Below are 24,585 nucleotides of genomic sequence, written 5' to 3'. Positions count from 1 at the left end.
CGCCACTACCGAGAAGGCCCTCTGTCTGGTTCCCTGTAACTTCACTTCTCGCAATGAGGGAACCACCAGAAGGCCCTTGGTGCTGAATCTCAGTGTCCGGGCTAAACGCTCCTTCAGGTATACAGGACCGAGGCCGTTTAGGGCTTTAAAGGTCAGCACCAACACTGAGTTGTGCTCGGAAACGTACTGGGAGCCAATGCAGATCTCTCAGGACCGGTGTTATGTGGTCCCGGCGGCCACTCCCAGTCACCAGTCTAGCTGCCACATTCTGGATTAATTGCAGTTTCTGGGTCACCTTTAAAGGTAGCCCCACGTGGAGCTCATTGCAGTAGTCCAAGCAGGAGATAACTAGAGCATGCACCACTCTGGTGAGACAGTCCGAGGGCAAGTAGGGTCTCAGCCTGCGTACCAGATGGAGCTGGTAGAGAGCCGCCCTGGGCACAGAATTGACCTGCGCCTCCATGGACAGCTGTGAGTCCAAAATGACTCCCAGGCTGCGCACCTGGTCCTTCAGGGGCACAGTTACCCCATTCAGGACCAGGGAGTCCCCCACACCCGCCCGCCCCCTGTCCCCCAAGTCTTTATTATTTCTTAAATTGGTATACCACCCTTTATCAGCAGATGTCAGGGCAGTTCAGATACAAAATAAAAATACAATAAACAAAACAATAAACCCCACCCCCAACCAAGTAAAGCTTGGATTAGTTACAGTGGTGAAAGTTCCTAAATTAGAGGTACAGGAACTCAATAATGGCTTGTAAGAGCCATGCGGTCTGAGCCGCAGCAACCAGCTAAGACCTGCTCACCGTTTGAGCTTCCCTGGCAGATTGAAGGTGAACAATAGTCTTGATTACCTTCCTCCCAAGGCAAGTGGGAGCGACCTAGCTAAGTCTGGCAGGACAGTTTACTCTATGGTCTTAACTCCTTCATGCATTAATTAGACTTAAGCGTTGTTGGGTGTATGAGGCTGGTTACCCCACATTGTTTTCTGGTTCCTGCTTGCAGTCTTCCTTTGGGCATCTATTTGATTACTGTTGAGAACACAATGCTAGACGAGGTAAGCCTTTGCCCTGATCCAGCAGACCTTTTCTTACGTCATGAAAAGAGTCCATTCCCCCAGGAAAATAGCAAGGTTAGGAGCCAAAAGTTAGGAGAAGCTGGACTGATAATAGAGTTGCCATGCCAAAAGAGCTTCTGTCTCTTTAAACCTTACAATTTGAGGCACACATTGTGAACCCCTGGCCTCCCAGATGTTGCTGAGCCATGCTGGCTGACAGGGCTGGCCCATCCATTAGGCAAGGTGAGATGACTGCCTCGGGCATCAGGATCCAAAGGGACAGCAGATCCCAATGTAGATCACTATTTCCCCCTTTGTTCCTGATTTAGCTCTTCACTCATCCCTTCTTCGCTGGTGGGGAAGGGGTGCCATTTTGTGGTTCTCCTCAGGTACCAAAATGTCTTGGGCTGGCCCCGTTGGCTGAGATTTATGGGATTTGAAGTACATCATGGGTTCCCTTGTCCCTGCCATAATTGTTCATATATTAATCACTCTGAGGCTGCAGTTCTAAGCATAGTGGCATTGACTTTTGAGTAAGCGTCGTTTACAATAGCCTATTTATTTTGAAAGAAGTCACTTTGGAACGAATAGCCAGGCACCTATCGAGGATTTATGGCACCCATTTTATTTTTTAAAAAGTCTGCTGGGTTCTGCTAAAACCGGCCAGAAAATATGCATGAACTCTTATCGTACCTTTTAAGTGCCAAGTCAGAACTAGTTCATTTCCTCATGCTTCTGGCAAGTGCTGCCTTAATGCAGCTACTAATCCATTTCTACAGTGTGAGTGTTCTTTATGGTCTATTAATTTTATCAGAAAGGCATGTCAGATTGCGAACTCCCTCAAGGGGGCAGAGAAGCAGGGTATAAATGTTTTAAATAAATAAAACGCATGTTTGTGTTTTCGGCAGCCACCTATTGGACGTTGCCAGACATAGCTGAATAAAAGGAGATGACAAATGGGGGGGGAGGGGAAAGACTCTGTTCTGAGACAGAGAAAAGACTTTATTCTTAAAAGCACATCTCTGTAGGAATATCAAAAGGAGATCCTTTACCAATTCAATGAACAGATACAAGAGCTGCAAAGAATTGTTTTTACAGGATCCCATCTTTCTTCCCTCAGGGATCAGATCAGAGATGCTATGTTGTCCCCTATTAAATAGTTTTAACTGGGGGTGGGATCACAAGGACGAGTAAGATATTTCAGGGTATTAACGCAAGAAGAGCTGTTTTAATAACCCCAGTGGCCTTTATCAGGCACTTGTTTGGTCAGCATCGAAATGAATAGGGGGCCTTGCAGTCACAGCGCATGCTATTTTGGGGGAAGGGAAGGGGGGGCCCGATTCCATTGCTATGGTAACCGCCTACCTTGAGGCCTTTCCCAGCCTAAGCAGAGCTGTGTTACTGTAATTAAGACAAACCCCTGTAATAATCACCTTTTAACAGCTTTGTCTGCAGGCCTGAACTGGCCATTGGATAGTTCCCGCAAATTCCAGAGGGGGCCAGTCTCCCTGGGACTTTTATGCTCAGCAAGCAAATAATATCCCCTTTAAAAACCACACCTGATTTGCAATTCCTATGGGGGTTGTTCAAACTGTGCAGGACCACAGCCAAAAGCGGGGTACACCCTCAGGTTCTCACTAGGAGAAGGAAACAAGGATGGCCGAGTGTGAAAGAAGCAGTTTGGAAATTATGATATATGTAAACTGCTAAAGATGAAGTATAATGAAAATCAGATAGGTGGGACTTGGGGAAGCCACTTAACAATGTTTAGAAAAATAAGGATATGACAAGAATTTGTTTGTATTGTCTTTTCAGTTTGTTTTTTGTGTTATAAAATGAATAAAAAAATTTGTGGGGGGAAGCAGCAGTTTGGGGGATTAAATGTTTGGTGAATCTATTTGTTTCTGTGGAGTCTGCTCCGTAATGGTTTGGAAAGGGGCAGAATCGTCTTTTGCTTAAGTCAGTAGTAGGGGAATGGAGAAAAGCAGTGAAATGCTAACTTCAAGCAGCAACACACAATGAGATTGGAAGGAAAACCCATCTGGGATACTCTTCCTTTCTTTTTGATAGTTGTCAGTGGCATTTTGAAGCAACTTTTAGAAACTGAATTAAGTTGACACATTTAAGCCAACGACATGAGAATCTAACCAATTGTTTACCTTCCAGCGTTTAAATTTTTTTAGTATGTTTATTTAGGATGTGAAGCCTTACACGTATTAAATCAAAATTAAGCCTTGACTTTTTGATTGCACCTGCTGTCCACCCCCTTTTTATGCTGAAAAAGCTCCTGAAAAAGCCAGTGTGGTGTAGTGGTTAAGAGCGGTAGTCTCGCAATCTGGGGAACAGGGTTCGCGTCTCCGCTCCTCCACATGCAGCTGCTGGGTGACCTTGGGCCAGTCACGCTTCTTTGAAGTCTCTCAGCCCCACTCACTTCACAGAGTGTTTGTTGTGGGGGAGGAAGGGAAAGGAGAATGTTAGCCGCTTTGAGACTCCTTAAAGGGAGTGAAAGGCGGGATATCAAATCCAAACTCCTCTTCTTCTTCTTCTTCTCTCCTCTTATACTCGAGTGAGGGTCCTTTCAGGCTGCTCCTTCCTCCTCCTCCACCTTAGCTGCTTTCGGAAGCCCGAAAGCAGCCGCCACCAGCAGCACCCTAGGTGGGGGGGGGGGAGAGAGAAGCCCCCTCTGCCGTGCACGCATGCACACGCACACACACACACACACTCTGGCCCACCAGGTGGTTTGGTGAACCGGCTTATACTCAAGTCAATAAGTTTTCCCAGTTTTTTGTGGTAAAATTAGGTGCCTCGACTTATATTCGGGTCAACTTATACTCGAGTATATACGGTTATTTAAGCACTAATAAGCTGGTTGACACTGGCAACCAGTAACTGACATTTCAATCTAGGTGGGGTGGGGGGCTAGAGGGCAAGCCCTTCATCCCTTCTGTGCCCAGCTTAGCTTTTGGGAGCTTACAATGTAAGGTCGATCTCGTGTCAATTAAGTTCGCTTTCAGCACACAGGCCTTACAGCACAGAGCATTAAGCAACTGATTAGACAAAACCTAGTATTTTGTCCTGCTTCATTTGCTGTACTTTTCCGTGTAGGAGAAAAGGGTTTGTTATTTAAAAAGTATGTTTAAAGTAAAGGTAAAGGGACCCCTGACCATTAGGTCCAGTCGTGACAGACTCTGGGGTTGCAGCGCTCATCTCGCTTCATTGGCTAAGGGAGCCAGCATACAGCTTCCGGGTCATGTGGCCAGCATGACTAAGCTGCTTCTGGCGAACCAGAGCAGCGCACGCAAACGCTGTTTACCTTCCCGCCGGAGCGGTACCTATTTATCTACTTGCACTTTGACGTGCTTTCGAACTGCTAGGTTGGCAGGAGCAGGGACCGAGCAACAGGAGCTCACCCTGTTGCGGGGGTTCAAACCGCCAACCTTCTGATCGGCAAGCCCTAGGCTCTGTGGTTTAACCCACAGCGCCACCCGCGTCCCAAAAGTATGTTTAACTCTGGGCTAATCTCCCCCCATAAAGTTCAACAAACAACCCCCCCCCCAATTTTCTTAATTTGGAGTCCCCCAAAATAGGGGCATGTTATACACGGAAAAATATGGTATATTTATTTTAAAAATTATTCTGTGAGCTGTCCTGCGAACTTTAAGAATTCTTTCAAATAATGTCTCACACATTCTATGTGCATGTGTATCTTTCCAAGAAAACAATTCTCTCTCACACAGACACCTACCCAGAGAGAGAGAGAGAGAGAGAGAGAGAGAGAGAGAGAGAGTGTGCCCCCCCGTACAAGAGATGCTCCTATCCTAAAGAATGAAGCCACACCAGCAAAAGGTTACTCACAAGACTAGTTTAATTCAACACCCATAAGAGCTGGGCTCCTTTATTACCAAAAAATAATAGGGTCTCAAAGGGGGATGGGGAAGAGAGAACAAGCCACAACTAAAACATTATCAATCTTTCACTACTAGTTTACCTGCCAAGAAATATCAACTTTAAACAGGGGATTAATTTTAACATGCAGACAAAATTAAAAAGTGATAGGGCATACATAACACACACACACGCACATATACGGAAAACAGTCTTTTTAAAAAATGATGAACGGGCGTACGAAAAAATGTTTGTGTTTTTAGTTCCCCATCCAAGGAATTCCCCCCTCCCTATAAAACAAAATGTACTTTTAAATGTCAGGTATCACAGAGCACCCCCAACTAAACTCCCCTTTCGTACTTCCCATCATCACAGAGGCAGATCACTGGTAGTATTGATGTATGGGTGAAGGGGCGGGGACAGAGCAATAGGTGGAGTCCCAAAATCTTGTTGGCAGGCAGGCAGTGGAGGTCCATCTGAAAGGAGGTCTCATGTGGAGGCTCCAGCAGCAGAACTTTCTTTGTCATCTGAGTGCCAAGCTGAGCAATGAGACTTTTGCCCTGAGGGAGTGCAGGATAGCTGCTGATGTCAGCCCCAACTCCCCACTTCACACAGCCTAGTGATAGATGCTCCTCTATCCCTGCCGCAGGAGTGGGGTGTGGTTTGAGTGTTCCAGACTTGTCGGTCACCTCATTCTCCATCAGATGAAATTAAAAACGTGAAGCTCCAGGGAAGTGGAGGAGGTCAGGAATTTAAACCAAGGGCAACATAAAGAGGCAAAGCCCCCTTTATCGGGTCTGTTCAACTGAAAGAGACAAAACACGTTAGGCGGAACACAGCAAACAAGTTAGGCTGCCCATTCAATTCTAATGTTTCAGAACAATCTTTCCAGCATCTTTTAGTCTTCTGCAGAAAAGTGTCCTCCTTTACCAAACTAAGTACTTCCCTCCCCAATTCCACATGGCAAATAGCAACTCCCACTGAGCCAGCAGTCTGTTTGCAGTGACTTCCAGAAGCTCAGTTCATAGGGCATTTTTTCCTCCAAGTGTTCCTTGCCCACTCATACGCCTCATCCCCTTCCTCAAATTTAGATTAAAGTGGAGAGCCCTCAGAACATAAAAGCACCTGGCTCAAAGGTTCAATCCCTGGCGTGTACACCAACATGGCTGGTAATGGCCTACGCCTGAAAAATGCAGCCAATAGGTGTGGACAATACTAAGCTAAATGGACCAGTGGCATAAAGCAGCTTCCCAACATTCAGTCAACTTATACCTCCCCTTCAGGTCTCCAATTTCCTGCTTGGTCTCCAGTAACAAGCTCCTCCAGCAGTCTAAATCTCCCCTCCGCATTCCAACCGCCATGAAAGGTCTCAGGCTGCACTTACTGTAGGAAGAGATGTCAATCTCATCAGGCAGCTCGCTGATGTTCACCTCGAAGCGGTCCTGCACTTCATTCAGGATCTTCGCATCATTCTCATCCGACACAAAAGTTATCGCCAGACCCTTCGTGCCAAAGCGTCCAGCACGAGCCACCTGCGGAACCCACAAAGGAGAAGATGAGCCCAAGTGCCTGTGGAAGTACAGTGATGCCTCGCAAGACGAAATTAATTCGTTCCGCGAGTTTTTTCATCTTGCGAAGCACGGTCAGTCGCAACTGCACCTCTTCAAGCGGTTTTAAGAAAAAAGGAAACAAACTCGCAAGACGTTTTCGTCTTGCGAAGCAAGCCCATAGGGAAAATTGTCTTGCGAAGCAACTCAAAAAACGAAAAACTCTTTCGTCTTGCGAGTTTTTCGTCTTCCGAGGCATTCGTCTTGCGAGGTACCACTGTATTTCCCGGTACACTGGTACCTTGGGTTAAGTACTTAATTCGTTCCGGAGGTCCGTTCTTAACCTGAAACTGTTCTTAACCTGAAGCACCACTTTAGCTAATGGGGCCTCCTGCTGCCGCCAGAGCACGATTTCTGTTCTCATCCTGAAGCAAAGTTCTTAACCCGAGGTACTATTTCTGGGTTAGCAGAGTCTGTAACCTGAAGCCTATGTGAGCTGAAGTGTATGTAACCCGAGTTACCACTGTACTTCCCTTCCCCAAAAGTAGGCTGTTTTCTCCAAGGTCAAGTATTGAAAGCAAGAGGCACTGGGGCACGTAAAAACCCACCTTTGCCTCGGATGTTGCTCAGGGCTTGAAGAGACATCAAAACAAGTCAGAGACTCTAGTCTGAGCAAACTCATCAGCGCAACACAACCTTGGACTTTTCTATCCTTTTGAACTTGGTTCTCAAAGCTGAGGTTTGGAATCTACTTTCTCGCTAGCCCCACACTCACCCGGTGCAGATAGGTGTCCGAATCCTCTGGCATATCATAATTGAAAGCAATGTTGACCCGCTCAATGTCCATGCCACGACCAAAGAGATTGGTGGCCACCAAGATACGGCGCTGGAAATCTTTGAATTGCTGGTATCGAGACAACCTGCGAGGCCAAGAAAATAAAGTGATTAATATCTCTAGGCCCCCTAGAAACCCCACCTCTTAGCAGAACACCAGAAAGACAACTCCCACCCCTTTGTTCTACCCTACAAGACAAAACTACCCTTTCAAATAGGAGGCAAAACAAAAAAACAAGACAAAGATGCACACAAATGGCCTAGGCCAAACATGAGCTATGCTCCCACCTCTCTCCTGAAGCAAGCAGGACAAACAACTGAAGGAGGATGCTCTCTCACAGAAGACTCGCTGTTTGCTTAATGCAAACAGTCCTGCCTTCTGGAGTGACTGAGAGGAGGAAGCCAACCAAGCAGTAAAACAGCCACTGTACAGAAAACACAACTCCCACACAGCCTGCGTTTTAACCCACCAGACGTGACTGCCCTTACAAGGCTCACATTCCCTGGTTACAAACTAGACTTTCAGCTCCTAATCAGCTCCTATGAAAAGTTTTGTCCCCTAACCCCTCCCAAGACTAGGCGTTTAAGTTCATGTTGACCCAAACTAGGATCTTGCTAAATGTAAGGCGCTCCAAAATGTCAAGCGCAAGAAGATGTTTCTCTGTACCCACCCCATCCCAAAGATGATTCAGATGCCAAGAAAGTGGATGTCTGCATCAACTTTACCCAGATGATTCGCATTAATAGTGTTTTCTTGTCCCGGACCCCACTCGTTAAACATAATCTCCTGCCAACAAACTACAAGAGGAGGAACTTTTATCTATGTCGCGGCAACGTAGCACAGTGACCATTGCTCAGGGCTTAGAAAAGCATCACCGAAAGAGTCAGAGACTCTAGTCTGAAGCAAACTCATCACAGCAAATGAGCCACCTGCATCTCGACCCGCAAACCCCCCGCGTCACAGTTCTGTGTCCTTCTCACCTCTCTTCCTGGGGCATACCCCTGTGGATGGCGATGGCCGGGAAGTTCTGCTCCACTAGCAGCTGAGCCAACGCGATGCAGCGCTGCACGGACTTCACGAAGATCACCACCTAGTTGGGAAAGCAACGTGTCACTCCTACACCTATTCACAGCTGCCCCTTGATAGCGAAGGGATGTTGGTTGGTTATGTTTAGTGCAGGCCTTCTGCCAAGTCCCCTCTCGAAAATGGTCAGAGCGGGCATGGAGCCTGCACTCATAGGAAGCTATGAAGGCAGAACCCAACTTCTCCACCATCAGGTTATCCCCAAGGCGGGTCGCTTTGTGGTCGTCATGCGGGCCAACATTAAGCTTTTAATTTCAGCCTGTGAGACTCAGATCAAGCATCTAGCCAGGACAAGGATCATAAGCAGGCTCCCCACATTCCACCAAGTGAACCCTCTTATCTTTAAAGGTGGACTGGACATTTCAAGTTCTGGTCCCTCCCACATCGCGAGAAACCCTGACCCTGGGGCAGGGTCTACTTCCAGAAGGCACCTGGTTGAACTCCAGCACATCAAGCAGGTCAAAGAGCTTGCGGTTCTTCTCGTTGTCTTTCAGTTTGACATAGTACTGCTGCAGACCATGCAGCGTCAGCTTGGTCTCGTCATCCACGAAGATCTCCATGGGCTGAGGAGCAAACCCAGGGCCGGTTAGACCAGGGCAAGGCTGACCTGGGCTCGGAGGGAGGGGGTGGGTCGGGGTGGACAAGCACAAAACGGGCACAGGAACAGCTTTCCTCGCCGCATACACGCCCACGGCCCTACGTTCCCTTAGGAAAGATCAGAAAAATGAAGGGACACCCCACCCCCCTTCCGCTTTCAATAAATCTTAAGAAGCCAAAAGCTTCCATCCGAAGGATCCTGTGAGACGCTTCTCCTGGCTCAGCCAATGAACATTCCCTGCAAAGCGTTCTAGGGTAAAGGCTAACACTGCCACCTCTTAAGATTCTCCTCCTTTACAAAGCACTAAAACATTAGCCACTTTCAAGATTAGGCAGGGTATGAAATGAAACACAAGACTCAAATGCCTTCCCTTACGATTTCCTCCCAATCCCCCCAGTGTTAAAAAAAAAAAAGGAAAAGCAACAGCACAGGAAAGAAGTCAGTGCATGTTGAGCAATTTCAACCACCTAAACCATTCTGGCCTTGCGCATCCCTCACAGGCTTCTTCCTAATAGCAAACAGGGGCTCTGGGTCCAGTCATGTACCACATCCCCTGCAATTTCCAACTATCTAGCTACCCAAACTCTGGTGCTTGGAATCACAGGTCAGCGAAGTACACATGGGAAGCAGATTCCACATGGTCCATTCCCTTCCAGAAATTCATCTTTCCACCTGACCTCACAGACCCACTATCTGCCTCACAAATCCTATTCATTTCAGGATTAATTTGGCATTCCGGCAGTCGCTACCTCCAGCCATGATTTGATGGCTCTTTTTTTTGCTGGGAAGGGCAGGGGAAGCAGTTTACTTCCCTCTCCCCCAGCAGTGAGGACCCTCAAGACAATCCCTTTCCCACATGGCACAGGGGTGGGGGTGGGGACAGAGAAGAAAGGGGTAATAGAAAATAAAACAGCACGCTTTTCCCAGTTCAGAACAAAAAAAGGATAAAACTTCTCCTCCAGGTCGCCAGGCACGTCTGTTCCACTGGCTGCAGCCGGTCCCTTGGATCCCTCGGGGAGTCCTTCGCCGCAGGTCTCCAGAGTGCCAGCCAGTGAGTGGGCAGGACAGGGCAAGGAGGGCAGGATTGTGTGTGTGCGTGCTGCCGGTGCGTGTGTACCCGAGCGTAATGCATGGGGGTGAGGAGCCAAGAAAACTACACTTGCCTGGGTGTGAGGGGGCCAGGATCTTCCGAACGTGGGTGTGTGGGGGCCAGGATCTTCGGAACACGGTGCTGACCAGCAGGTGGATCCCACGCTGAAGGGAGTGCAGGGAATACAGGATAAAGAGCAGGGGGGCGCCGTGTATTCTGCGCCACCCGCCAAGTGTGGAGGCGGGAAGAGGATCCTTCTGGAATGGATCCCCTCCATCGCTAACGTGGACACTCTCTAGGTTGTGTGTGCCAGCTGGGCAGAGGATGATCATGGTGTGTGGGTGCTCTCTAGCCCTTTTGGGAGAGGCCTCTCGTTCGTGTGTGCAAATATGCGGCTGGCTAGCGTAACCCGAATGATCTTCCGGAAGGTATGTGCCCTACAAGTGCCTTAGGGGGACTGGGGTAGCCGGTGGGCGGCAGCGGTGCAGCCCAGGGTGCTGTAGGCAGTGGTGGCGGTCTAAGCTCTGGCCCCCTGCTCCTTCCCCGGATGGGGAGGAAGGGAGGCTGGCCGGCCGGCAAGGTGGATAAAGAAGGTAGAAGGGGTTTAATTACGTCTTGCATGAATTTGCGGCACACAGGGCGGATTTCCTTGCTGAGTGTGGCACTGAACATCATGACCTGCTTTTCGTGCGGGGTCATGCGGAAGATCTCCTGGACGTCCCGGCGCATATCTGCGAGGAAGAAAAGGACCAGAAGGTTAAAAATGGCTCTCTGTAACACTCCAGGAACCCAATAGGTCTCCTCTCCTCCACTGCCAGACCATATCCACGTAAGGAAGTTATTCCAGTCTCACAAACACTTTATAGCTCTTATGGTGCTTTTTTCCAGAGGACTGAGCATTCATGATAAGAGTATGGGCAACTTTTTAAGGGGTATATACCCATACGTTACTGTCTGCCTATCTTCTGTTGCTTTAACTGGCCAATAGCTGCACTACTGCTTTACGATCTGTATCGTAAATCTGCATCTGATATAATCTGTATCTGACGCTGTTTGTACATTCTCTGGATTGGCTCCTGACTTGCACTCTGTAGCGTTACACTCACACAATGCTTTGCTGGAAGAAGGGGGAGGCAAGACAGTTTGCAGAGATTCCCCTTTCCCCCAGCAGTCCTCCCTCCATACAGAGCAGTAATGGAAGCATTAGCAAAAGCACTTCCCCAGCTTCCTTCAGCAGGAGCCTCCACTGAAATAACAGCCCCTTCCACAAAAAGGAACAGCCCTGGATCTAACCCAACGTGCTCAGAAAGTTAGCATTCTTCCTCTTGTTCTGGAAAACACAGCTTCTGAGAGGTCAAAAGCATGGACACTCGGCTGACCCAAGCATTACCTTCCTTGCTGTCCAACTACTAAGCCCAACCCACACGGATCACATGCCCACAGCTCCTCACCAAGCTGCTCAAGCATCTTGTCACATTCGTCCAGGATGAAGTGCTTGATGTGCTTGAGGTTGAGGCTCTTGTTGCGGGCCAAGGCCAGGATGCGGCCCGGGGTCCCCACCACAATGTGGGGGCAGTTCTTCTTCAGCACCTCTTCGTCCTTCTTGATGGACAGGCCCCCAAAGAACACCGCCACCTGGGAGGGAGGGAGAGAGAGGGAACTCTCAAATAAAGGCTGGCAGCCAGGAGAGACAAAAGCCCCAAGGGTGCAGAAATGGGTAAAAATAAATGAAAACAGAACGCAAACTCTGTCAAATAAGTAACTGACGGAAACTGCCTCCAGTGTTACGTTTCATCCCCAAAGCCATGAAATCGTCCAAACCTCTCCCACCATTCTCTTAGGTATATTTTCTACTGTTCACTCCCATGCAGGCAAAACACTGTACAGTAGTACCTTGGGTTAAGTACTTAATTCGTTCCGGAGGTCCATTCTTAACCTGAAACTGTTCTTAACCTGAAGCACCACTTTAGCTAATGGGGCCTCCCGCTGCTGCCGCAGCACGATTTGTGTTCTCATCCTGAAGCAAAGTTCTTAACCCGAGGTAGTATTTCTGGGTTAGCAGAGTCTGTAACCTGAAGCGTATGTAACCCGAGGTACCACTGTACATGGACTTGAGCAGGGACAACAGCTGTGGCAGCCCTTCGTCTCTCACCTTGACACTGGGCATGTACTTGGAGAAGCGCTCATACTCCTTGCTGATCTGGAAGGCCAACTCACGGGTGTGACACATCACCAGCACCGACACCTGTGAAGAAAGGAGGAAATATGTTTTAAGAAGGCCCTGCTGATTACTTCCGTCACTCTAGCAGATTCTCATTCAGGTCTGTTTAAGCTGGCAGGCTGTCATGCTGCCTCCTTAACACCCATCCACCATTTTGAAAAACTGCTTTCCTTTCTGAAACATACCTGACCAGTGACTGGCTCCAACTGCTGTAGTGTAGCAAGAACGAAGACGGCAGTCTTGCCCATGCCAGATTTGGCCTGGCACAGGACATCCATGCCCAAGATGGCCTGTGGGATACACTCGTGTTGCACTGCATGGAGAATACGAAAAAGTACAATGAATAGCTCCTGGCAGGTCAGGGATCTCAGAAGCACTTACATTCAGCCCTCCTTTGCTAACGTTCTGAAATATCCCCACCAGACAAGGCACCTGGGCTCACCTTCAGAGGGGTGTTCAAAGCCACAATCAACAATGGCACGCAGCAGCTCTGGTTTTAACAGGAAATCCCGGAAGCCAGAACTGTGGATGGAGACATAGGACCCCTTGACATCTTTCTTAGTTGGGACGTCCACCCCATCTCCAGCTGCCTGATTTTCCACCTCATCATCTTCGTAATCCAGAAGTTCATTGTCAACATCGTTCTCAGTCATGGTGATGCCTCTCTCTCTAAAAAACGAAAGGAAGACTTAGCATAAAATTGCGTAAATAGTACGGCCAAACAATATAAGATGTAACAGACTGACAATTATAACGATTGAACGTAAGCAAGTGCAGTTATCATTCACAATATCTTGGTTAGTGAAAGCACAACCTTCCTACTTAAAGCTTATGTTAATTAACACCTGTATTGTTTGAGGAAGCCCTTGTCTCGCTTCAGGCCTCAACAAACACAACCAGATTTACAGGTTCAGAGCAAAGTCACCCTTTGAAGTTTCTTTAGTGAATAATTCAACTTTTAAGTCAGCGGCAATGTGTCCTGGAAGATTACAATGTTCTTCCATTGGTTATGTAGATCCTTCTGCGGCCTGCACAGGGCAGAAAGGATGTTCTCTACACAACACAATAAATGGGCAGAAACCTGACATCAAAAATTGCAAGATTCATGCTGTACACTTGTCTGTTCCTTTGCCACCATCTTTTCTTATATTATTATTACAGCTGCACGTATGCAAGTATTTTTCTCTGCCGCTTTAATCACTGTTGCTCTTAAAACAAGAAAAAGGCAACATTTAGAAACCAGCAGAGTATTTCAGTTCTCACAGGACACTGTGGATAACACCATACCTCCGAGATTTTATTTTTAAAAAATAGCGAATGATGCATATAGCTCTAGTCTTATACCACATTAAATCAGAATCTCTTAGAAAAGCACTTTGGTCTGTCACAACTAGAATAATTTGCATTCTAAAGGGAATGAGGATAAGACTCACAAGGGCCTCGTATGATTTTACTTAACATGAGCCTCCTTTAGAAGGGCCAGATTGTTCATAAAGAACAGGCATGAAGTACTAGAGAAGAAAGGCAAACCCTCTGAACAGCACTTAAGTCAGTTACAGGGACTCTGCAGCTCTCCAAATGTTGCCGAGATTCCACTTTCCATCAGCTCCAAGAAGGATGGCCAAGGGTCAGGGATGATGGGAGTTGTTGTCTAGCAACACCTGGAGGGTTACACATCCCCCACCCCCAACTTTTATGACGTGCATGAAAATTACTGATACGTTTTCATATACCACAAACACCCACGGCATACTTAATTTACCAGTGTTTATGGTGCCATGATAGTATACTTTCTTGCTATTTCTGCAACAGAGCAATATGGCTATTCCTCTGGCAGATTTTGGAAAAGTGCGTGTAACGGGTGTAAGTGGGACCCCCTAAAAGTTCCTAAGCTCACTATGCCCTGAAAAGCTAGTTACCCCAACAATCCCTCCTCATCACCTAAGCCCAATGAAAACATGCCTCCATGCAGATGGCTTTGCAGCTTTACATTTATGCTCATGACAAACAAGTTGGGCACCTTGAAAACAGATGCAGCTAAAGATGAGAATCCTCATTTCATCTCTAAGGGGGGGGGGGAGAGAGGGAGAGGGAGGGAGGGAGAGAGAGAGAGAGGAGAGGTGGGCAAGAAAATGAGGGAGCCAGACACATATCCACAATTCCCCACTTCCAAATCCATGCAGGAGCTTTCTAAGATATTAGGATTCTCAGATCCAAGTATCATATACCACACCAGCTACAGGGCAAAAGAGAATGGCACCAGGAAACTGAAATTTACAACTCCTAAGAGGAGTCCCATTCTTGAGGTGCTGCCTGAAGCACAGTTGCAGCACCAAGCAAGAAGAGATTCAAGAACAGCCACCTAAAAAACCTCCTAGATAAATCTCACTCACCAGCACTGAGTCAGAATGGGTGTTGTGTTTTTTTTGATGGAATTTCTTGTTGACTCTTTCCTCACGCCTTTCCTGCACAACAGCAGCTTTTTCTTCTTTTATCCTACAAAATCCACCTTAAAAACAGAAAAAGAAAACCTCTGTATTTCAGCACAGTAAATTCCCAGAGAAACCCTCTCCTGCAACAGCAATTTAGTGTTCTCCTGTAGCGCCGAGGAGAATACACCCCACCTAAAGATATTACACCCGCTTGGCCCTGTTCAGACCATACAAAGGATGAACCAAAAAAAAGTTATGGCGAGAGTTGCAGCTTCCTAGTACAAGTACGGCAAACTGCGCTAAAATCATGCTCCCCAAACAACCCATGCATACATTTCGGTCCAAAACGTAATCTTTAACAAGAAAAATAGCTGGATCTCCTGCCCCACTTGCCATTCATTGCTCTGCATTTTAATCTGTTCCATTGCAACCAATCTCATTACACCCAGTGAAGATCAGACCACCTAAACCTGCACCCTCCCCAAATAGCAAACATGGAAAAGAAAGACGCCTATAATATTTAATCTGCAAACCCGCACGAACTGCATGAATGCAGCAAGGATCCGCTAAAGCGGCACGTTTGCGGCTGCATCTCAAAACCCCGTTATATGATGAAAGGGATCCCACCAGTCTCCTCTCTAGATGCAATTTCCCCCTCCCCTCAATTACCCCATAATCGTCTCATCATGTACAGAGCGCTATTAAGAAAAGGCCGTTTGGAAATGGGGGGGGGGCGGGTAGACACACCAGAATTAAAACTCTCTATATTTCTAGTTTCTAATTCTGAGCTAAAAAGGAAGGCACAAGGGGTCTCTCTATCCAAAGGACCACGCTTGGGAGGCCTAGTTAACGCCACAAGGAGGATGTTTCCCGATTACGAACAGCTCACGGGGAGCAGCGCGCCAAAGAAAAAGGGCGCCATCTTAAATTCTACTACTTAGCATTGCAATGGCAGGGGATAAGGCACCCCCCCGCCCACTCCCGACTCAATTTTTTGAGGTCCAGACGGGCAAGCGGCCCCCCAAAAAAACGAACCATCGGTAGAAAAATGCCTGGAGAAACGATATCCACCCTGATATGGGGCGGATGGCACAACCGAGGGCGGATGGAGGCGCGATTGTCGGGGAGCACCTTACCTTCTACGAAGGGGAGGAGTCGAAGAGCTACGCTGAACAGCGACCACAGCAGAAAGTGCGCAGCTTCCGGTAAAGGGGAAGGAGGTCACCGGAAGCCCCGGGTGGGAATCTGTCGCGAGGACCCCGCGGGTTTCTCGCGGGGCTTGTCTAATTGAGAGCCTGACTAGAAATTGGTGAATTTCAAACAGGTCTTTTTGGTGTAGTGAAAATTCAAATGAAAGTCTGCTGCTGGTTTCTTTTCGCCGAGAGGCTTGCCTGCCATTTTTTTTTTACAGCAGCAACGGGGCAGAAATTCAACTGGAGCAGTTTCCCCCCTAACTTGCTGGGAACCTGCACCCTGCTGAGTTGCATACCTGCCGTGCAAACTGTTAAGATCGCAAGAGGAAACAAGTCGTAACAAAAGGGTTTTTTCCCACACGGGCGCCTTCTTTAGTTTCAATCTTTCACAGTGTTATAAGAATTCTAAGGTCTCAAATATAGAATAAATATTCATAAATACACACATATCAAAGTATATATAAACCATGTGTCTGAAATAGTATGGGAGAGCAATCCTGAAGCCATTTTGACTCCCGATGACCTCAAATATTCCTCTACCAGGGGTCTGCAAGCTTTTTCTGCAGGGGGCCGGTCCACTGTCAGGCCTTGTGGGGGGCCGGACTATATTTTTTTGGGGGGGGGGAATAAACGAATGAATTCCTATGCCCCACAAATAACCCAGAGATGCATTTTAAATCAAAGCACACATTCTACTCATGTAAAAACACCAGGCAGCCCCCACAAATAACCCAGAGATGCATTTAAAATAAAAGGACACACATTCTACTCATGTAAAAACACGCTGATTCCCAGACAGTCCGCGGGCCGGATTTAGAAGGCGATTGGGCCGGACCTGGCCCCCAGGCCTTAGTTTGCCTACCCACGCTCTACAGTGAGGGAGGCAAATAGGGAAAGCCTTCCCATTGTCTTTTCACTTACAAATCCTGTCCAAAGGGCGTATTTGTGTATGAATAGGGTGAGCCTGTGACCTGGACTCAGGAACTAAAGTATTAACCATCACACAATGTCCAGGTTGCCCAGGTAATGCAATCAGTGACCATTATGAGGTATCCTGGCAGACAGGATTTCTGCTGTAGACCGCCTCCAATGATGTATGTATTATTATTTTGGGATGGTCTTTGATTAATGAGTTGGGCAATGGCCAAAGTATTTAAAGGTTCCTGCAGAGGGTCTCTCAGGGTCTCTCCCTCCTTGGAAAGATAGGGAACTCTGTTGCAACAGAAAAATAAATAAATATCTGCCTTGCTTTCCTCTGGATCCTGCCTCCATCCATTCTTCTCTGACCGATCATGGACTTAGGGGACTCAGAGTCCCATGGGGAGTTGGGCTGCAGAAGCCAAACCCCAATTTATATATCAATTGGTGTCTCAGAGCTACAACATAAACTGTCACATTCTTCCTATGTTCATCTCTTTTTTAAATGTTGCCTTAAATATACAGAATCAGCATTGTCTACACCAGGGAGAACCAACTAGGGCGCCCTTCAAATGTTATGGGGCTTCAATTCTCACAAGCCCCTGCCAGCATGGGTAGTGATCAGGGCTGAAAGGAGATCTAGCCCAATAACAATGGGAGGGGTAGTTTCTGCCTTGCACCTTGCATGCATAGAAAGGCGAGCAAGCAAAAGCATCAAGCAGGTGCAACAAGCCCCCTTATTCTCCTGGGTGGGACGTCAAAGCACATTGCATTCTTGGTTCTGCCCCAGATTAGTCTGCTTATTCCTTTTGGAAGTTTGGAATAAGGAAGATTTAAGAGCAGGAGCCCTCGCAGACTTCCAGCTCCCATAATTCCACGTGGTGTTCTCCACGCGGCCTGCTTTCTTTCATTAACGTGAAGATTGCATGCTTCGTTCCTGAGATGAAACCAATTATTTTCTCTTGAAACCCGTTTCTTTTAGAATTTCTCTTGCCGTCTGGATGGAGACATGTCTAAAGTCTTGTTTCTGCGACTTCCGAAATTCTGTAATATAAAGGCTTTTGCTTCTTCGTAAAGTGCCGTTCATGCGGTTCACTTTTAGCCTACGCTATTGTAGGGGACACATGTTAAAAACTGGATGGGAGTGAATACAACTCAGGACAGATCCTGTTGAAATAGCTCTCACAATGCTTCTCTCCCTATTCCCATAGCGTCATGGTATTATGCAGGATTAGTATTCCGAGTTTAAATATCACAGTAGACCTGTTCCATTCTCTCGGCTACACACTTTTAATACTGGGATGATTATGAGGGGTTATCATTTTTCCTCTCTCCTTCTGTGTTGGAACTCCTATCCGGAGACTTCCCTGGCTTTTTTCTGGCCCGTGTAAGACCAGTCTGGATAGTTAGCCTTGGTGAAGACTTGATGTTTTTATCCCCCCAAAAGTTTTTGATTTGAGTTTTCACTGAAATGAGGCTGCATTTTAATGTTTTAATGTTGTATTTTAATATTTTTTTAAGCCGTATTTCAATCAATTGTTTTTATATTTGGTGTTAGCCGCCCTGAGCTCGGTCTTAGCTGGGGAGGGTGGGGTATAAATAAAATTTGTTGTTGTTATCTTACATAGTGAATTATCTTACATTAATTGAATGGGATATGTTCCCAGGTTTAGGACTGCAGCTTTAGGGTACAACCCTGTACTTGAGCTATTAAGGCGATAGGGCGATAGGCTATGACTCTTGTCTTGCCCTTATAGCCAGTGACTTATCTCTCCGATATGGGCTGTGTGCACATTTTACCTTGAAAGCACCTTCTTTCCCCTCAAATAAGTCTGCATGTCTATTGTAACCTGCCCATGAGACCTTATGTTGAAGAGCAGGTACCAAGCCGTATAAATAAAAAATATATTTTAAAACAAACAAATACTAGTCACATTATTTCACCTGCTGGCACTGACCCATCTCCCTCAGATACCAGGGGGTCTCGCTCCACAGATGTATAATAAGCACTTTTTAATCCATTTCAACCGTAATGACACTTTTTATTAATCATGTTTGGAAGTGACTATTGAAACGTCCAGTTGTACATTTGTGGGGAGGGTGGGACCAGGGAGGAGTCCCGGTGTACAACACTAGCAGAACAAAAATAAGGAGCTACAGTTTCGGCACACGTACAGACATCAGCAGGAAGCGAGGGGGCACACCCCAAAACCCCTTTGCCCCAGTTTTCTCGACACACCCCTTCATGCCACGGGGTGCAGCAAAACAGAGAGAGGAACCAAGAATTGCGATGTGGAAGGTGATGGACCCATTTTGTAGTGCTCAGCTAAGGGGACCTTACTGCCCTTAAAAAAAATATTGTGGGAGCAGAGAAACAGGGAACTATGCAGAGACAAAATAAAGCTTTTCTAGAGCAAGGGTATGGAACCTCAGGCCCTCCACACTTCCCTATATGGGCCTCAGGGTTTTTTTCAAGCCACGCTCTCTCTTTTGCCTTGCTCCATGCGTGAGTGTTTTTGCCTGACTGGAATTTGCCCTTGGTTGTGCCTCTTCTTTGCCTGTTTAGAGAGATATGTAGCTCTGTAGAAACCTCTGGTTTTTGTGGCTGGAATGCAGCCTATTGTACGAAGGCAAAAAGTCTGTTGCTCTGCCCAGTTTTGCCCCAGAAGGTTGCCCACAAGAAAACATGGCCCCCAGTTTGAAAAATCTTCCCTACTCCTATTGCTGATAAATGGTTGAGAGCATCCATAAAACTGAGTAAATTTTCCTGCCACCAGCTTGCTGTTTCAAAAAATCAAATATCTTTAATACGGTCAGTGACCAGGAAGAGCTTGCTGTTTCAGTCTGGGGATAATGGAGTGCTGATAACCATCGTGTGCTATTTTCAGCCTTAGATATGAGATATGATAGAAGTATTTTTTTTTTTAATGGTGGGGGATTATAGGAGCACAGGAAGCTGAAATGTGCTGAAGATTGGGAGGAACAGAGGTTCTAGGAGCATGTAAAGTTAGCACTTGAGGCAGTGGTGCTGTCAGAGTAGGATTCTAGGGAAGCAGTTCTGCGCTCCGCTCAGAAGAATTTGGCTTATCATATTTTGAGTGAAGTCACATGACTCCCCGCCCCCCACAAGAATCCTGGGAACTGCAGTTTACCCCTCACGGAGCTACAATTCCCGGCACCATGAACAAACCTCAGTTTCTAGGATTATTTGGGGGATATCATGTGCTTTAAAGTCATATGCCTAAGAACCAGGCAGGGCCTTCTCGGTAGTGGCGCCCACCCTGTGGAACGTCTTCTCATCAGATGTCAAGGAGATCAGTAACTGTACAACCTTTAGAAGACATCTGAAGGCAGCCCTGTAAAGGGAAGTTTTTAAATATCTGATGTTTTATTATGTTCTTATATGTGTTGGAAGCTGCCCAGAGTAGCTGGGAGCAACAATTATTATTATTGTTATTAAGGTGAAATCGTCATCATCTAAATAGTTCCTGAAACACCGTTAAGGGCTGAGATAAAATTATTTAACTGCACCACTGCCTTTAGGAATCAGGGACATTATATGTATTTGGTGCTGGTCAGTAAGGTCCCCTCGATGGCAACTGCAGGCTGGGCTGATGGGTCAACTAGGCAGCTATGCGGTAATTGGGGTGTATTTGGGGTCGCACGTCCCAAACAATGGTGAGAAGCTGTCGCAGGACCCGATCCTTGCCCCGGGCCTGTCCTCCCTGCATCGCCTGCAGTTTCTTGCGGGTTTGGGCTTCCACCTCAGCAGACAGGTTCCCTTGCGAGCCCAGAGCCTGTGGGCGGAGAGAGAGACAACAAAGTTATGAAATATGATAGTACCTGATGGAAGGTACAGGTAATTAGTGAAGTCTATTTTGACATCATAAAGGTAAAGGGATCCTTTGACCATTAGGTCCAGTCGTGGCCGACTCTGGGGTTGCAGCGCTCATCTCACTTTATTGGCCGAGGGAGCCTCTCCTACTCTGCAGGGTTGCTGTGAACTGCTCTGCCTCTCCTACCTTGCAGGGTTGCTGTGAACTTAAAAGGAGGGGAGCAGCTTGCACTTTGCTTGGTGCTCCCTTGAGGAAAGAAAGAGTGTGATAGTATGAAAGCAATCCATTAAATTAAGCACCATTGCCTTGCCTCCTTAAGAGAGCAACCTAGATCTCTGCTAGGTAAAGGTAAAGGGACCCCTGACCATTAGGTCCAGTCGTGGCCGACTCTGGGGTTGCGGCGCTCATCTTGCTTTATCGGCCGAGGGAGCCGGCGTACAGCTTCCGGGTCATGTGGCCAGCATGACTAAGCCGCTTCTGGTGAACCAGAGCAGCGCACAGAAACGTCGTTTACCTTCCCGCCGGAGCGGTACCTATTTCTCTACTTGCACTTTGATGTGCTTTCGAACTGCTAGGTTGGCAGGAGCAGGGACCCAGCAACGGGAGCTCACCCAGTCGCGGGGATTCGAACCGCCGACCTTCTGATCAGCAAGTCCTAGGCTCTGTGGTTTAACCCACAGCGCCACCCACATCCCATCCTAATCCATCCCTGCCCTAATCCATCTCTGCCATAAGGAGGTCTGGAAAACGACCCTAAACGGTCTAGCCAATCCTCTTTTGCATAGGGATCTGCCTTACGCCCTTGGTCCATTCAGCTCTGTATCATCCACAGAAGCTGACAGAGGCTGTCTAGGATTTAGGGCATCTCCTACCTGGAGATGACAGGAATTGAACCGGCCACCTTCTGCATGCAGATCCAATGCTCTGTCACTGAGCTACATCTAGCACAACTAGTAAACCATTCTCTTCCCTCTCCCACAGCCATCCATTTTGCCTGTGCAGTGGCCTCTTAGAAGGTAAACAGCTCATCTTGCCTCCTTCAGACCTGCCCCATCCTCTGTACCACCTTAGAACAGGGGCTGCCCTGAATTCTTCCCTGAGTATATCAAAAATTTCTGTGATGAGCAAATAACATTCGTTGGCTTTCAAGAAGCTCTGTGAAATTACTGTTAGAAATATTGTTTAAAAAATATGATGGATTAAGAGTATTTGAGTGCAATATAATATTGGGAAATGTGAGACGAGGATAAAAAATAAACGGAAAATTATCAGACAAGCTGAGGGAAGTTCTGGAAAAAAGGGTTTAAGTTAAAAATGGATGTATAATTTTGTAAAAATGTTTTTTTTTATGGAAAATCTAATAAAAAATATTTATTTAAAAAAAAGAGAATTCTTCCCTTTCCTAACAATAACCCTTGCCTGATCCCCAAATTCCGGATTTTAAGTGGGAGGGGAATCACGAAGGTTACCCTATACCATGACTCATCCTCCATCCTCAGTTCCCCCCACCCATAAAAAAAAAAAACCCTCAAGAAATCTTACCGCCTGCTGCTTCTGCTGGAACTCTTTCTCACGCTCCAAGCGGTATTGCTCGATTTCAGCCTGGGCTTCTTCTTTGGCCTGCTTCAGCCTCCGGGCCTTCCCTGGGATGGAGGTGGCGAGACAGACATTGAAGGCCAGGTGGAAAGAACATTACCTGCCTCTCCAGGCCTGTTTTTTTAGGGTTGCTCTTGCCCTGGGCAAGAGAAGGAAACTGGGGAATGGATCCAAAGGGCACTCAGCTCCCCCCCCCCCACCAAATTCTAGTTCATTCCCCTCTGTGATGACTGCACAGCAATCCTTTATCAGAGAACTCAGGCATGCTGGTCCTCCTCAACCCCCCCATCTCCTCCCCCCATAAAACAGAAGCCCCCTCTCACGTTTCCGAGCCTCTGCCACTTTCTCGGCAGCCCTCTTCTCAGCCTGCAGCAGCTGCTGGATTCCCTGCGTCTGGCTGGCCATGGTTCCCTAGCAATGATGCTCCCAAAACAGCTGATCTTCTTGCATCCACTGAACTGGGTACCACAACATCCAAGGGAGGCAGCGCAAGGTCCTAGTGCCCTCCTTTTTCTGTGCCGTCCTGTTGGCACTCTGCAGTCCTTAACTGCTACAGATGGCCAAATTGGAAGGACTTCTCTCGCGTGCTTTTATATCGGAATGCGCACGCATTCACGCTTCTGAGATCCAGCGCCGAGGGCCTTCTGGCGGTCCCTCACTGCGAGAAGTGAGGTTACAGGGAACCAGACAGAGGGCCTTCTCGGTAGTGGCGCCCACCCTGTGGAACGCCCTCCCTTCAGATGTGAAGGAAATAAGCAGCTATCTTATCTTTAAAAGACATCTGAAGGCAGTCCTGTTTAGGGATGTTTAGGGAAGTTTTTAATACAGTGATACCTCAGGTTACATATGCTTCAGGTTACAGACTACGCTAACCCAGAAATAGTGTTTCAGGTTAAGGACTTTGCTTCAGGATGAGAACAGAAATCGTGCTCTGGTGGCGCGGCGGCAGCAGGAAACCCCATTAGCTAAAGTGGTGCTTCAGTTTAAGAACAGTTTCAAGTTAAGAACAGACCTCTGGAACGAATTAAGTACTTAACCCGAGGTACCACTGTATTTAATGCTGTATTGTTTTTAACACTCCATTGTGAGCCGCCCAGAGTGGATGGGGAAACTCAGTCAAATGGGCAGGGTATAAATATATTATTATTATTATTATTATTATTATTATTATTATTATTAGTCACAATTTTAGAGCAGGATTCAATCATGTTCCCGGTCAATTCAGGGTTGTGCAATTATAGACGGTTGGGAGGTTTCGCACCACAAACTAAAATATCAGACTTTTTTTTGCAGTGAGGAAAGCCAAGGGCAAATGCAGTGGGAAGTGTGGGATGAGTCACAGAATTGCAAGGTTGGAAGGGACCCTGTGGGTCATCTAGCCCAACCCTTGACACATGACTTGATGCGACGTTGTCTAACCTCTTCACAAGCAAATCAGAAGGAATGCCAGATAAATATCTGATGTCGCCTAACTTCCTCTCAAACCTTGTACCAACAAATTGGGTGGGTGGTTGTGGTTGACAAACAGGTTATATGGAAGCAACCCCCACCTTAGGCAGCTTGCCGGAGCAGGGAGAACCAGCTTCAGATCCCTGCACTGCCAAAAAGCTCGCTAGGGGGCCTTGGCTGGTCATTGCCTCTGCCTCTCCTATCATGCAGGGTTGCTGTGAACTTAAAAGGAGGGGAGCAGCTTGCACTTTGCTTGGTGCTCCCTTGAGGAAAGAAAGGGTGTGATAGTATGAAATCAATCCTTCAAATTAAGCACCATTGCCTTGCCTCCTTAAGAGAGCAACCTAGATCTCTGCTAGGTAAAGGTAAAGGGACCCCTGACCATTAAGTCCAGTCGTGGCCAACTCTGGGGTTGCGGCGCTCATCTCGCTTTATTGGCCGAGGGAGCCGGCGTACAGCTTCCGGGTCATGTGGCCAGCATGACTAAGCCGCTTCTGGTGAACCAGAGCAGCGCACAGAAACGTCGTTTACCTTCCCGCCGGAGCGGTACCTATTTCTCTACTTGCACTTTGATGTGCTTTCGAACTGCTAGGTGGGCAGGAGCAGGGACCGAGCAACGGGAGCTCACTCCGTCGCGGGGATTCGAACCGCCGACCTTCTGATCGGCAAGTCCTAGGCTCTGTGGTTTAACCCACAGCGCCTGCTGAAGCACAAATCGAGAAAGGCACAGTCTCGATAAACAGGACGCCTGAAACTGCCGCCTCGTCATTTCCGTGGACTGCAAGACTGACCTTTGCCCCAACGCTGCCTGCTCATCCACTTAAGTTGTAGGATCAGAAGGAAGT

The 24,585-nt window shown here is 47.4% G+C and overlaps 2 protein-coding genes across 5 annotated transcripts; both read right to left on the bottom strand.

Moving 5' to 3' along the window:
* Positions 1-4,904: 4,904 nt before the first annotated feature.
* On the bottom strand, positions 4,905-16,013 carry DDX39B (DExD-box helicase 39B). 4 transcript variants are annotated; one of them, XM_083602052.1, is made up of 12 exons: positions 15,885-16,013; positions 14,706-14,825; positions 12,759-12,985; positions 12,502-12,629; positions 12,248-12,340; positions 11,547-11,730; positions 10,708-10,826; positions 8,839-8,970; positions 8,305-8,414; positions 7,265-7,409; positions 6,327-6,474; positions 4,905-5,747 (listed from the first exon to the last, which is right to left on the bottom strand). In XM_083602052.1, exons 3-12 carry the CDS (start codon positions 12,967-12,969, stop codon positions 5,731-5,733), a joined length of 1,287 nt encoding a protein of 428 aa, XP_083458178.1. In that variant the 5' UTR covers positions 12,970-12,985; positions 14,706-14,825; positions 15,885-16,013; the 3' UTR covers positions 4,905-5,730. The 4 variants fall into 4 exon arrangements, with proteins under 4 accessions (XP_083458178.1, XP_083458179.1, XP_083458181.1 ...); XM_083602053.1 differs by having other exon boundaries at positions 12,759-12,983; positions 14,710-14,825; XM_083602055.1 differs by having other exon boundaries at positions 14,710-14,825; positions 15,784-15,891.
* A 4,212-nt stretch (positions 16,014-20,225) lies between these two features.
* ATP6V1G2 (ATPase H+ transporting V1 subunit G2) lies at positions 20,226-22,767 on the bottom strand. Its single transcript, XM_083602628.1, has 3 exons — positions 22,615-22,767; positions 22,238-22,338; positions 20,226-20,656 (listed from the first exon to the last, which is right to left on the bottom strand). Exons 1-3 carry the CDS (start codon positions 22,694-22,696, stop codon positions 20,483-20,485), a joined length of 357 nt encoding a protein of 118 aa, XP_083458754.1. The 5' UTR covers positions 22,697-22,767; the 3' UTR covers positions 20,226-20,482.
* Positions 22,768-24,585: the final 1,818 nt, after the last annotated feature.

Source organism: Podarcis filfolensis, assembly GCF_964270895.1.
Source record: "Podarcis filfolensis genome assembly, chromosome: 2".
Classification (NCBI taxonomy): domain Eukaryota; kingdom Metazoa; phylum Chordata; class Lepidosauria; order Squamata; family Lacertidae; genus Podarcis; species Podarcis filfolensis.
The sequence above is the reverse complement of the archived record's forward strand: the minus strand, read 5'-3'. Positions and strand labels throughout refer to the sequence as shown.